Source organism: Mchenga conophoros, linkage group LG7 (genome assembly GCF_057382185.1).
Source record: "Mchenga conophoros isolate Kocher_MC1m ecotype Shallow Benthic linkage group LG7, M_conophoros_male_GT1.1, whole genome shotgun sequence".
NCBI classification, from domain to species: domain Eukaryota; kingdom Metazoa; phylum Chordata; class Actinopteri; order Cichliformes; family Cichlidae; genus Mchenga; species Mchenga conophoros.
In genome coordinates this window covers 39,678,137-39,692,360 of record NC_140532.1, presented here as the reverse complement: position 1 = coordinate 39,692,360, position 14,224 = coordinate 39,678,137, and the positions used below count along the sequence as shown (strand labels likewise).

The 14,224-nt window shown below is 40.9% G+C and overlaps 1 protein-coding gene across 1 annotated transcript; it reads right to left on the bottom strand.

Annotated features, from left to right (window-relative positions):
* Positions 1-349: 349 nt before the first annotated feature.
* On the bottom strand, positions 350-13,156 carry LOC146570645 (ras-GEF domain-containing family member 1B-B-like). Its single transcript, XM_085279211.1, has 14 exons — positions 12,950-13,156; positions 7,118-7,657; positions 6,869-6,991; positions 6,330-6,467; positions 5,980-6,195; positions 5,728-5,802; positions 3,266-3,358; positions 3,008-3,110; positions 2,840-2,919; positions 2,590-2,685; positions 2,406-2,501; positions 2,091-2,214; positions 1,905-1,977; positions 350-1,794 (listed from the first exon to the last, which is right to left on the bottom strand). The coding sequence occupies exons 2-14, from the start codon at positions 7,649-7,651 to the stop codon at positions 1,761-1,763; spliced, it is 1,785 nt and encodes a 594-aa protein (XP_085135337.1). The 5' UTR covers positions 7,652-7,657; positions 12,950-13,156; the 3' UTR covers positions 350-1,760.
* Between the last annotated feature and the right edge of the window lie 1,068 nt (positions 13,157-14,224).

Here is a 14,224-nt window from a genome sequence, read left to right as displayed (position 1 = left end):
GACCGGAAGTGCTTCGTTTTCACAAAACCTTTTATTTACATTATGCTGTAAGTGTGATATAGAGTCTCTGCCGAAGAAATTCTGTACGTATGCAACCTGCTGAGCCTCATTTCACAAACAGCTCCAAATGAAGCACAGCAGCACAAGCTGTGTGCCTGACATAGTCACCAGAATTTGTATTCGGCTGCAGAAATTTTTCTTAAATGTTTTGTCCTTAAATGCTGCAAGGTGTTCGTACAACACTAAAATTAAAGCTACTAGAACACAAATTGATTAACCCTACTATTTGTAATCTGTATTTTACTAAAAAACCCAAACTAAAGGAGTCTCCATGCATGAAAAGGAGCAGTGTTTTCATGATTCTTTTATTTGAAAGAAAATAGATCATTCTCTTTACACAAAGACCTTCAGTACAAGTACCCTGACTGATGACACAAAAGATACACAAAAAAGTAGCATATATGACAAATAAAATGACAAAACACAGCACTCACAAGTGGATTTCAAAGAACCACATCGCATATCACACACACGCATCAACACAGCTGAGATGAGAAGAATAAAAATTCCTGTTTCTGTACACACACACACACACACACACACACACACACACACACAAAATAGTGTTTTTTTTAATATGTAAACTGGTGTTTGATAGCTTAACACAAAACCAGCCAAAAAAAACAAGCTCCTGGCAGAACATCAAATAAAGTACATTAAAAAAAAAAAAAAAAAAGCCTTTTGATACAAAATACGACTTAATACTATAGCATAGAAAGTTGCCTATATTACACAAGAACACACTGAAGTGCATTTTGATGTAGTCTGCATGGTTATTATGTTGCTGTCACTTACACAGTTTTGCATCACCACCAGAGTCAAAGTGTGCACATCACAAAATGCTTAGCACTGAATAACATGTGGTTGATAAAAGCACCGTGTCAATGCACGCTGGAATAATGTTGCTGATGTACTGCCTCGTATTATGAGCTTCCATTACACAAAGATAACAAATGACAGTGCAAAGTGGGAGCTAATGGAGTGGATGTGGTGCAGGTTCTGCTCGAGGTGTTAGCATTAAAACTGAGGCATCCAACAAGACAAGCAGCAACACCACTTTTAAAAGCAGCTGTTAGCCCGTTATTTATAACGCAAATCGATGCAAGTCAGTCCTTTCCTTTGAGATTTCAAATCTCTGTGGTCCTCAGCAAGGACATCTGCAGGCAAGGAGCGTTAATGTAGCTTTGAAACTCATTTAGGTCCACGATGACTTCGTTTAGAGATGAAACCTTCCCTTCAGCGTGTAAGTCAATCCACAATATGAGGCCAGTGTGGCAACCGCTGGAGGTATAAACCCAGTCTGCAGACCTCTGGCCAGTCGTCTGATATTCTCTGAGCGCCTTGGACAGAGCTGATTTTACAGAAGCAGCACAGCTGATCCAGGCTCTTCTTGAGAATCATTGGCTTCATAAATGATTTAAATCCATGAAGACTTGTTGGAAAAGAGGTTACAATAATAACATAAAATGGGCTTCTTTGGCACTGGATGAATTTTATGGAATGAGTTCTGTGGAGTGCTCCTTGTGATCTCAAAGCCCAAATACAGTAATATAGGCAGGATGTGGTCCCAGCTTGTTTTAAGTCCAACATCTTAACTGTGACCATAAGAATCTTCTGTGTCCATATTATAAAACGGAGAAACCTGTAGCTTTAAGACACCTGATTCAATTTCAGTCTTTAAAGCAGAGATTTCCCTGGCCTTAGGTCCGATTCTCTCGATGGAGAAGCGAAGATCTAAAATACACAAGATAAGTAACCAGTGTTATTACACTCAAAAATTGCCCTTTTTTGCATTAGTACAATGTTTGGGATATGTGGGTGTGTGCACATATGTCTACACCTACCGAAGTGACCTGCGACTGTCTTTCTCCATGTTGTTCTCTGGTCCTTCGCTCTCATATGAAGCCAGATGCAGCTCTGCAACAATAAGATAAACAATAATGGCTTTGTTTGTTTCCTAAAGCTGACAAACTATAGCAAACATTTGTATGATTGACATCTCCAAAACGCAGGGGAGACTGAATACTGACCGTCTTCGGTGAAAATGGGTGTTGTGACAAGGTACTGAAGGATTCGCCGCTCTCTGTCGAACGGACAAACAACCTGACGCCAAACCAGGAACTCGCTCACCTGTTTTGCAAGCTCCCAGAGTTTCTGTGGAGACAGATTGTACAATCGATTATAATGGGCAGATGAAAGAAAAGCATCATTAAGGAAAATGCATTGATCTTTTTAGCCACAAGGGGGAGTCACAACATCACATGTAAAAGCCTGAACTTGTACTGCTACAAATCTGACCGTTTTTAATCCTTTAAACAACATAATCTTCTGAAATGTGTCCTAACCTCAAAGTTGATGTGTCCATTGGGCAGCCTGCTGGCACAGCCTTCATTCAGGAAGTAGATGTCTTTAATGAGGAGACTGAAGAAAGGAATCACAATCTGGAGGAGAAACACACCAGCTCATTTACGTACACATTCACCACCTGGAGCTTTTTATTTTCAGAGTAAATCCCAGGTGCTCTCTCACCTTCTCCTGGCTGCTGTGTGCGGTCTCAGACCTCTGGGTAGCACCGCGGAGCGCAGTGCGGTAGTTACTGAAGTTACTGGATGGGTCCATCTGGTGCTGAATGAGAGCACACACAGGAGACGGCCATCAAACGCAAATCCGTGTAGGCATGAGTTTGCACATGGTGAGGGTTTGAAATCCTGAGCAACTTGAAATCTTAAGTTTACATTACACTACACAGGATTCACTGCTGCATGCCAATTGTCCTTACCTCCAGAATTTCAAACTTGTCCGTGTTGACTTTATTCCAGGTTTTCTTCAGTCTGGCGACAGGACTCATGTTCATCCCAGCTGGACACAGAGAAAGGGTGAGTAAATGCAGAGCACTTACGGGGTCAGATCGAGCCAACGAGCTGTATGTGTGCCGTCAAATACTCACTGATGATGGCCATGAGAGAGTTGAAGTTTCCAATGTTGAAACACTCCTGAGCAACATCGATGAAGAACTCTATGATCCGCGCTCTGTGTTTCTTCTTCATCGGCTTAAATGAGAGAACAAACAGAGCAGGTCAGTACAAATTCAATATATGTACAAAATTATGCACCTTTGGAGTGTAGTAAGAATCTAAGAGTGGTTTGTAGTTCAGCTGTGCATTCAAAGGCGTTCCTTGGTCCAAAACGAATCACAACAACTTACCATACAGATCTCAGTGGCCACAAGATAGCTCAGTCTGTTGAACCAGCTGACGTAAGCTTCCAGGTTGCTAGTTTTACGTTTCCGAAAGAAACCCTGAAACACAAATTATGGCATAATTAAAACAAAGAACAAGTCTAGATCTGAGTGCATTTTTGTCTGTATTTCATTATTTTTGAAAGAAGTTAAACATTTAAAACTGTGAGTCACAGAAAGGACCATTTCGAAATTAAATGAGATCTTAGAACTTAGATCTCTTTCATTTTATGGACCCCTAAAGCTCTGACACCTTCATAAATTCCATCACTCACGTTCAAATGTGAACTTACATTAACCTCCTAAGACCCGAACTCTTCCACAGCATGCATTTTTAATTTCTCTTTGATATTTGGGCTGATTGGAACCCGATGAATGTAAAAACAAAGAATTACCAGATTTTTGTTTTACCAGATTTTTCCTTCTAAGAAAAATCAGAGCCACATATGAGGATATTCGTTTAAAATTTCGATAGAACACTAGCAGTATATTGTCCTTGTAAGTGGATATCAGGCCCTTGTAGAGCAAAATTTTGTATTTTGGTCTAAATAACCCAAAATGTGATGTCCACATATGTGGATGCCAGGTCCTAGGAGGTTAAATTATATCTGTACTACTTTCAGCTCATCATCTATCATTTTTAGCTAGCAAACGGTCCGCGGCATTTAACCAAAGCTTTTGGCTTATTATTTTAATGTTTGCCCTCTGTTTAAATTTAAGGCATGATTAACATTTGCATTTTATCAATTTCTGTAACTGAAAATTTCAACAGGTTATCCACAGCTTTAACCAACAATCTCTTATACTAGATTTTACCTAGCTATTTAAGTTTACATTTAGCTAGTAATCTCCACCTTTTAGCATAATCTTAGCGAGCTATATCCAGTGTTTATCTATTATCTTTAGCTAATAATTCAACTCATACGCTAAGCTAGTTATACTGCCATAGCTAACACTTTCCAGCTTTTTCCATGCTTCTAAAGTAATTGGTTACTGTGTATCTGTTTTTCTTTTACTGACAATGTTTATCCACAGATAGCCAACAACTTCAACTACAGACAAACTTAACAATCTTTCAAATATATGTTTTCTATAGATCTTATCTATTTTAATTATCTAATAAAATACCCTTTTGTTATTGAGGTTTCTGCTCGGAGGTAGGTCTGCTCAATTCTTTAATTAGGTTTTAATTTCCGCTTTGTTTTACTTTTTCCTCATATCAGTCAAGCTAATGTTTCCATGTACCTTTTGGCTACTTGTTGGTCTTCTATTAATATTTGTTCCCTGAGATTCAGCATCATCGGCATAATCTTCTTAAGGTTAGCCAATAAATTATTTTATAAATCAGAAATAGAAGGAGACAGACTGCTGCTCCTCTATAATTTCCTTTGCTAATGGATCCTGTTAGCCTTCACACCCACACAACCTCTGGACCTGCACTGAAGCCTGTGACGTGTCTGCTTGTTATTTTCATCTCATTTACATCTACTTTGGTGCCTTTTGTTTTTTTGTTTTTTTATAAGGACACTCTGTGGAGAACTTGTTTCTCAGAGGCCCTTTTATTTAAACAAACATTATAAAAGCTCTGTATAAATAAATTTGACTTGTCCGTGATGATGTAATCTCAGAGATTCATGGCTCTATTAAATGCTTACACAACAGCGACAGCCCACTCCACTCCAAACTTCCCCTTCTACACTTCAGGACCCCTTTCGCTGACTCAACTGCTCTTTTATACAAAGTGGGTCTTATATAACTGGCACAGCACTGGTTGGAGCACGGCTACAAACAGTGGGTGAGCACTTGTTCCCAGCAGCAGTGATTGAATACGACCCTTCAGCTCCCTTACAGGTCCCTCAGATTCACTTAGACATATGCAAAAGGACTTTTTCATACTGTGTCTGAGCTATGTTAAAAATAACACTGCACAAATTGTTATCTATCTGCCAGTAGATTCTCTGATGTGGTTTCCAAAGCATATTTACTTCAACTGAAGCAGACCACAAATTACACCCAAAGCAGGCCTAGAATATACTTCAAATCAAAACAATAAAAATTGACTCAAAATAACTGCAATCGTCTGCAGTCCTTTGATGCTGATAATTATAAAGAGGTCATGTTACTGTATTTTCAAGCCGTCTTTACACAGTAAAACTGCACGCAGCAAGCCGTAGCTGTTAGATCTATCTGCTAATTGTGACTGGAATGAGATTCATTTATATGACTTTGCACAAGCTCCTCATGTCTCCAGTTTTATCATGTAGAAGTTCAAAAGGAAAAAAGCAAATAATGAAATGAAAAGTAAACCTGAGCCTGCAAGTTCCTGAGTGAGAAGATGGGAATTTTTGTGAGCTGTTTGTCCAAAACTCGATCTAAAACGCTGGAGGTAGAGCTAAGCTAAGCGTTTTTTCATTCAAACTCAATTGTACCTTATGGTTCTCCAGAGGATCCTTCATGGCAAACGTCTGGATGAACTCCTCGGGACCAATAAAACTCAGTCGGTCCTGAGGGCAGAAAACAGAACATAAAAACAATTAAGACAATGACAATAGCATAAGACAGACAATCATAAAAGCTCATTAATATAATCTACAGACGTGCTTTGAAGGAGTGAAAAAAATTTCTCTCTACAGAATCCGATAATAAGCACAGGCACCCAAGTTTTAACGCCAACTTCCTACCAGTTCAATGTGTGTAAGCTGCTGGGCGAGGACGAAGGGATCGTCGCACACGCTCAGTACGTCGCTCCGCTGAGCCGATGCTTGCTTGCTCTTCAAGGAAGCGGGACGCTCCATTGCCACCACATTGAGCGCTGCCACAGCCTCCTCGTATTGGCCGAGGGCAGAGAGGCGTTTGATAAGACGCTGGGTCATCTGCTGCATGGCTCGCCAAGAGTACTGCAGCGTGACACAGACAGCACAAATAATGAAAACTATGACAGGGAGGTGAGAATGAACTTGAGATATTTATGTTGAATTACTGCAAATTCATTGCATGAGAAGTTTTAACTACAGGAGCTCTGAACGCTAACCTCGTCCCCTCGGGCCACGTGAAGCGTCATGTCTTTAAGGCAGCGCATCATCCTCTCGTCCCTGAAGTCGTATGGAAACGTCTCAGTCCACTCGGTCAGCAGCTGCACCAGCTTAGGGGCCACCTCACGGAAACGAATCTGAAAACCATCAGATGGCGCACTAAGTGACACTCAGGCAGGCATGATTTGATTTATCTTATGAGTAAATCTCTCTCTGGTCAATAATCTAAACGGCATGGCCCTCATATCTTTTAAAACACGCAAGAGTAGCCACAGCTCGCTGTTTTTCTAAGAGCATATTCTGCCATTATTTATTTTATCTTTGCAGTTTCTGTTTCCGAGTGTTCCCTTGCCTGGATTTTATTTGCTTGGGCAAAAAAAAAAAAACCAGATAAATACTTTCTCTCAGAAAGAAGCATGTGGGTGAGCGAGCTTGTGGATTTTATAGTGGGTGGAAGGTTGTGTGGGAGCAGAGAGTGAGTGTGACGAGAAGAGAAGCAAATTATAGCCCTGTGTGTGTGTGTGTGTTGCCAGCCCACCTTATCCAGCAGGGCATCTCCAGACCGCTGCTGCTCCACACACAGGTGACAAACCCTCGTCATGAGCTCGTAGGGGGGGAGGAAGAGGCGTGAACTCAGCAGGAAAGTGAACACATACGACCTCTGATGAGGAGGAAAGAACAAGAAGAGAAAGGTCAACACAGCCAGGACAGCCGACCTCTTTTCTCAGACTCGTCTATTCTAGACCACTCCGTTTCTCACAAAAAGACCATGTTTCCTGTAACGTACGTCAGGGTAGTAGTCCACTGTGGGAACCAGGTGCTGGATCAGAGCCTCAAGAGATGCAGACACCAAGCTATTGTCATGGTAACACATCTCCCCGTAGCTGGTGGTGACGCCGTGTCCGTAAAACCGCGCTTTCGCCGCAGCTACGTTGTTGTTGTTACGACAGGACTGGTCGCTGCTGCTGCCGCTGCTGCCGCTCGTGTGGCGATGTGCGCGGCCTGGACAGGAAGTGCTGTGCTGGCGAGGGCTGTAAGGCTGCGGCGAGGAGTATGGGTTTTCAGACAGAGCGCAGCTGGTGTAATGATGCTCCTTCGCATTCACAGAGGAGACAGAGGCGCTCCGATAAGCCCCGCTGTGAGGCTGAGGTATGTCGTAGGGGTTCTCTCCAACCGAGTAGGCGCCGTTGTAGATGTTCTCCCTCGCAGGTTTCGGGACAGTGCTGCTCCGGTACGGGCTCGTAGGTTGTTGGTGGTTGGCATTGCTGCTGTAAGGGACGCAGGAGCTGAACTTCCCAGCATATGGCGTTGTTGGAGGCATGATGACCTTTACAAAACATACAAGGAGTAGGTTAGGGTTGAGAAATAAAGATTAACAGACTATTTATATGCAATTTCATGACATGATAATACATTTTCTCAGTCAGCTGAGAAATACATGATGGATAACATGCAATCTTGAATAAATGTTTTTCATAATTCACATGAAGATACATCTTCCAGCCAATTTAAAGATTCCCAATAAGCCAGATATGATAAACAGGCAACAGGGAGGGTTTCTTTTTTTTCTTTTTTTTAAAAAGATAATTTAGATTTGCTTCCTGAAACCTCATTCTAAAGCCAATCTTTCTGGAACTGGGTATGAAATATCCCAGGAAAATTAAGAGATGATTGCACAGCCTAAACAGGAAAAGAGCAACAATCAGTAGGTTTCCCCGGGTATCTGAAACAGTGGACGGCACAGGAAGAGGCCCAATAAAAATAAAACATTGCATTTAGTTTGTAGAAACAGAGGCTTTCAAAGTGACACTTTGCATTATTCAAACAAATCCTGACAAGTTATAATACCAGACATGTAGGTGTTGAATGAAGTAGAAAGGCTTTTGTGATTGAATTAAAGCAGATCTTTGTTTTCATTTTCTTTCTCCTTACCCTTACTGCAGTGTCTAAGTCCAATCAACCATCAAAAATTATAACTCCATTGCACAAGCCAGTTTTAAAGAATAATTATGATGCAGTTTCTTTCGTTGATCAGCTAATCCATGATTTCCCAAAGGTTTCCCAACAGTTGTCAACAGACCAATCCTTTTATAGTCAACTTGAAGTCACAAAATCGTGACTAGTGTCTCTTGCAGCGTCTTACTGCGTTAGCCTGCCCGTCTCTCTGGGAAGCCGAGTGTTGTGAAAATACGTTTAAGCAACTCCATCACGCAAAGGAAAGACTTAGGGATGTCTGTGAAAAGAATTATACTTAATCACATAATTTTATCCCTCCTCTGTCTATACTTTCTGGTTCTGAACACAAACATTTCTCCTTTGGAAATTTACAGCTTGGAGAAAGTCATTTGTTGGTGAAAATTTCTACAAATCAGCTTATACTCACAACAACAACCTGCCAGATGACACAACAGCAGTGATCCCCCCGCCCTTTGTCTTAATGGTTAATATAATTGGATTTGAGTTGGGTAAGCTGATCCCAGATCACCACCGAGGCGTGCTTTAACTCTGGAGCCATCTTTATCCTGCTACTGTTGTCTGTCTTGGCACCACATGTCAGCATAAGCGAGCCACACACAGTTACATATGAGCAATGCACATATACTGTGCCAGAAACAAAACCCTGCAGGAATCCAGCAGACTTTTGTTTGTCCATCACAGTGCCGACAGAGGAGTGTCTGCCTGAGCCAACATCTTACGCACACACACACCCTTGTCCACAATGGCGCCTAGCCCCATGCCGGTATAATCCAAACACACACACAAACAAATGATGGCTTGAACGATGCACACACACACACACACACACACACACACGCACACATATACCACAGCGTTTGGCATGTTGCCAGTGTAAGCCAGTCCAGTGCCAAACCATCTTTTGAACTCTGTGATCTCAGCCTGCTGTTCTTCTTCTAACTTAGTTAGAGATTACGGTGTCTTTACCTTCCTCGAATTACAAACGCAATCTGGAAAAGCATGGCTGCGGTGGTGAAGTTGAGATAAGAGTCCTCTGAGTAATATTTACTCCAGTGTAGATGCCTTTTGTCCTTCTGTTTGCATTGGAAGGTGACCTTGTGCAAAGGGGGAAAACTAAGAAATTGGAAAACAATCCTGTGTTTTTCCACACGGACTTCCTGAAAAGTTGACCCTTTGAATAGTTGCGGTTTCCCCGCTGCTGCACTGCAATTGCACTCTTTCTAAATCATAGGTTGGACTCTCCGTGAATGACTTAATGATGGCATTGGGAGTATAATTTCATATTAAAAGCATTGTTTATATTCTCTTGTTTGTAAACTTTGAAGATTGCAGGCTTAAGAAGCAGACTGATGTGAATATAATAATACAGGAAAAAGCAAAAAATGTACAGTGATGTAAGAACATTTTTACCAAGAAAACCACTTTTGTACTAGACCGTTAAAAATCCTAAGGGCTTGCACGTCTGTGCATTTTCTTACCAGCTGGCATCGAAACAAGACTGCAGCGCCCATTGGCTAAAATGTCATGAAATGGTTAAAACAAATTGAACTTTTGATGGTGCAGCAGGAAAATCTCATCCACTAATGGATTTACACCAATAAAACGTGCTCGCGCTGCATCAACAAGACAAGCCAATTCGGCGGATTTAAAAAGGTCTTCTGTACATGAAAGCTGCCCATGTCTGGCTTTTAATGAATCTGAAGGCGTTGTCAGAATACTTTTTTCTAAAACCATTTAATGTGGTTTTAAAGAGTACACCTAGCAATGCTGTGCCCTACAGGAGGAGGGGGACGGGGCAGGGGAGGAGGTCTTCAACAATAGAAGCATTATCTATCCTGTCATGGCATTAACAACCACACAAAGACCCACAGGAAGAGATCAGAGCAGATCCCAGCAGATCAGACACACACAGCAGCTTTCACACACTCTGGTCTCCGCTGTCAGGTTATACGACGCCCAGCCTCTGCGTGAGCCGAGCCTGGGATCATTTTTACATCAGTCAAACCAGAAAAGCAGACTTTACTCATTCTTCTCTAAGGTGGGACCTCTTATTATAGCGAAGTCACAAATAATAATCTGCCAGGCTTAAACAAGGACAAGACTTTTTGTTTATGACTTCAATAAAAGAGCATATTGAAACCCATTTACTGACCTTAGTAGAGATCGCTTTATTCATACAAAATAAAAGCTACAAGATACTGACCTCAGAACAGCCTGGACCAACTGCCTTAGCTTAGATGAGACAGGGGTTTGTTTGACTCCTGCTTTTTAAAAAAAAAAAAAAAACATCTAATAAAATTCGAAGACTTTAAGCAGCTGGTCAGTAGCAAGAAAACAACAGTCACGTTTTCTAAATTAGCACCTTGTCTTCTGCAAAGTTTATATACCCATAAAGTGTATACCCATAAAAATGGTTTCATGAGAGGAGCAGCGGAGTAAGCTGAAGGCAGAGCCTGCGCCTGATAAGAGGATCCATAAAACTATTTGTGAGAGTGTTAAGATGTCAATGTACTGCAATGCTATCTTACTTCTACTTTGTACCCAATGTACTTTGACACTAATGAGCTACAACAGACAAGGTGGGTGAGTGAGAGAAGCATGACAGTCTGGAGGAAACTCCTGACAGCCGGGATTATCGTTATCAATAATGAGGCCAAAGTTCAGACTGTGCTCATGACACTTATTTGTGGCTTGCGTGTACAAGAGTTAACCTTTTAAAGAGACGCTGTACAATGATGTCACTGATGATTTGTCGATTTACGTGGGAGGACTAGTAACTTCACCTCATAACATAATATCGTAGAAAAATAAGATGGCTCTCTAATGATTTAATGCTTCTTTTAATTTTTTATGATTGAGCACCTCAGAAGTCAGCAAACTGAACCTTTTAAAGATTATAAGACTGGACAGATGTTGAAATAAGTTGAAATAAAATACAAAATGTATTGCTGCAGGTCTCCCCTGCAGCAATACATTCGGTGTGAAGAACATTCTACTGCTCCTCCATGTCAGATTTTAATTTTCAAACAGCCCCATAAATGCAGCATGCCAATGGACCAAGATGCCTTCATGTGCTCTGCGCAGGAAAATTTTTTAAATGTGTTCATGGGGACATGACAAGGACTTAGGATACATCAGTAGTGAAAATCAAGACACATGCAGTGATTTTAAAGGGAGGATAGATCTGTTTTTTGGGTATGAAATAGATTTTCAAATCCCTTTAGGTAAAAATTGTCTGACACATTGACTTTGGGGGTTTTTTCAATTACAGAAAAAGCCTACTTGATGAAATTCTTTATATCTTTGTCCAGATGTTGTTTTGTTCTGCTTGGCCGTCCAAGCATCAGAAGCTCCAACCTATAATGCTTCAGGATTGCATTCTGAGTGCAGGAAAGCAAAGTCACACGTCATCAAAGTACCAACCAAATTGCCAAACCAAAGTAGGAGGAAACAGCCCTAGTGTCCAAACAAATGTGGCGCAAGGAAGTGTGCAGGTCAGGGGAGGCCCACAGCAAAACACCAGAGGCTGGGACCCGGTGCCTGGTTTAAAAATCTGATAGATAGGCAAACAGAGCCAGACAAAAATACCAGACTCAGATCGACAGGAGAGATACGCACAACAGGGCTCAACCACTTATGAGCCTGTTGTCTTCTTTTATTTCCAAACACAATGGATTCAGGGATGCACTTTCATACAAATACACACACCTGTCTCCCGTATCATCTGGTAGGCTAGTACAGTATTAACCTACAGCCAGAAAGGATAAACACTACTACAAAGCTATATTAAACCTAAGCTTGTTTGGGGATGGAGGGGTTGACTTCCAACCTCTGCACAACACACAGATGTCAGCATTTAATTTTAACTTGGAGTAAGTTGACTTTGAGGTAGTTCCAAAGACTCAAATGTTGCTGGCACCCTTCAGACCGCCTCGGTTAATAATTAAATTAGTTTAGCTATTTAATGTGAGATTTATTTAAGCAGCTTCACAAGCTCACAGAGTACTGACATTCTTTTAAGTGCCTGTGGGTTTGTGTAGAAGTGTGTGGAGGCTTTTTCCTTGGCCAGCAGCACACACATTTTTTTTCTGCCATTCTTTCTTCTTTTCCCTACAGACACACTCACACAATCTGTTACACACATATAAACCAGCCCAGCATGCCTGGTTAGCATGATGGGGTTCAGACTGAGTCATAACACACTAAAAGTAAAAGCTGACTGTGAAAAAGTCATGCTGTGCAAGCATGGTCCCATCGCAGGTGCTGGTGAGTAATGCTCGTTTGAGTCTGACAACCAGCCTAATTATATACTCCTATGGGTGGCACAACAACAACAACAACAACAACAACAACAACAGGTCGGGAGTGAAACTGGGCGTTTAGAGAGAAAATAGTTCATCAGATATAGATCACTTTAAAATATTAGGTGAAGTAAATACGTTTTTAAAATAATAATAAAAAAACTAGGAAACTTTAATCAACTTTTGCGCAAGAAAAGGCATTTCTATAACTCGATTATGCCTATGCGAAAGTTATCTATTTATATTTCAATAGCAAAAATGGTTTTATTATCACAAAATGAATAAATAGTAGTATATCGTTTCTCGAAAAATCCACATAAGCAACACTCCAAACAACTCACCTCTGAAACGGTGCTACTCAGCGTCCAAATACTGTGTCTCTGCCAGTAACCTTTGAGAAAATTAAAAGGAAAAAGGTTTTCCACGCTACTTCGAGTCTTTCTCACGTCGAGGAGACGCTAAACGTGTAACAAACAGGGAAATCGTTTAGCTGCTGTGAGTCCATGCAGTGCTCTTCTCCACTGTCTGTCTCCGCTCTTGCTTCATTGAGTATTTGAACAAGCAAAAGCTCGCAATAACCCACAAAGCCAGACGTATTCAAATGACTTCCACAGAGCCGGGAAAACTGACCAATCAACGCAAGGGGGCGGGTGGCGACTAGGCCCAATCACAGAAAAGGGGTCAAAAAATCAAAAATCTCCCAAGTTCTGATTGGCTGACTCCCTCTCCATCTAAGTTCTGTCTTTTCGAGTGAAGCCTTGCAACGAGTGTTTTTGTTGGAGAGCTGAAATATGGAAGGTATACGGTTTCCGTCGGGAATGTGTTAGTGTGTGTGGCTTTATGCTGGTCTTAGTGACTTAAAATATAAGACAAAAAATCCCTGAATAGTGTTTTGTTTGTGTTTCTGTAGGGCTTATATATTTCATGAATTGGATAGTATGTGTTACTCAGAGCACTTGGTTTCACTTTTTCCTACCTGCCAAATGTTGCCATTTATTTCAGCACTGTACGGAAATCTGTGTGGAGTGGTCAGATTGTTTGCTGACATTGGCTCCTGTATTACCAATTCTCTATAGTTTGATACTTTCGATTCTTCATCTGGCATCTTGGAAGCAAAACCAGGGATTTTCCTGCATGGAGGAAAATCTTGGCTCCTCCCTACAGCAAAGGAGGAAAAAAAAATCACTGGCATTGTAACAATATTCTGTTAATTTCATTTTTGTGAACCATAATCAACATTTGTGTTTATTTAATAGCTGGGTACAATAGGATAATGTATAAATATTTGTCAAATAAGCTGACATGGACTACTTGTACATATGATCTGTAACAAGCAGCATTATGTAATCTTTTGCAAAAAAAAAACAAAAGAGAGAAGAAAACTGCAAAAGTGTGTGGCAATGTGGCTGAGAGGGGGACTTATTAACAATTAATAACAATGTTGATCTCTCGAAAACTTTTGTTACTGATCACTGTCTTTCTGTTTGAGATGAAATATGTTCTTTAAAATTTGATTAGCCCCTATTTTAAACCTTCTCCTGGGATATATCAGACTATTCTCTGTTTAAAGTGTTCATGTCGTTCATTTAAAGGATATTTTAGTTTCTGTCAGCACT

Bases quoted from the DNA above. Each gene is read 5' to 3' on its own strand.
- LOC146570645 (XM_085279211.1), bottom strand. From the start codon at position 7,651: ATGCCTCCAACAACGCCATATGCTGGGAAGTTCAGCTCCTGCGTCCCT. The intron at 6,196-6,329 runs GTTAGCGTTCAG...GTCACGCTGCAG, and splicing joins ACGTGGCCCGAGGGGACGAG to TACTCTTGGCGAGCCATGCA. The intron at 1,795-1,904 runs GTAGGTGTAGAC...TGTGTATTTTAG, and splicing joins GACAGTCGCAGGTCACTTCG to ATCTTCGCTTCTCCATCGAG.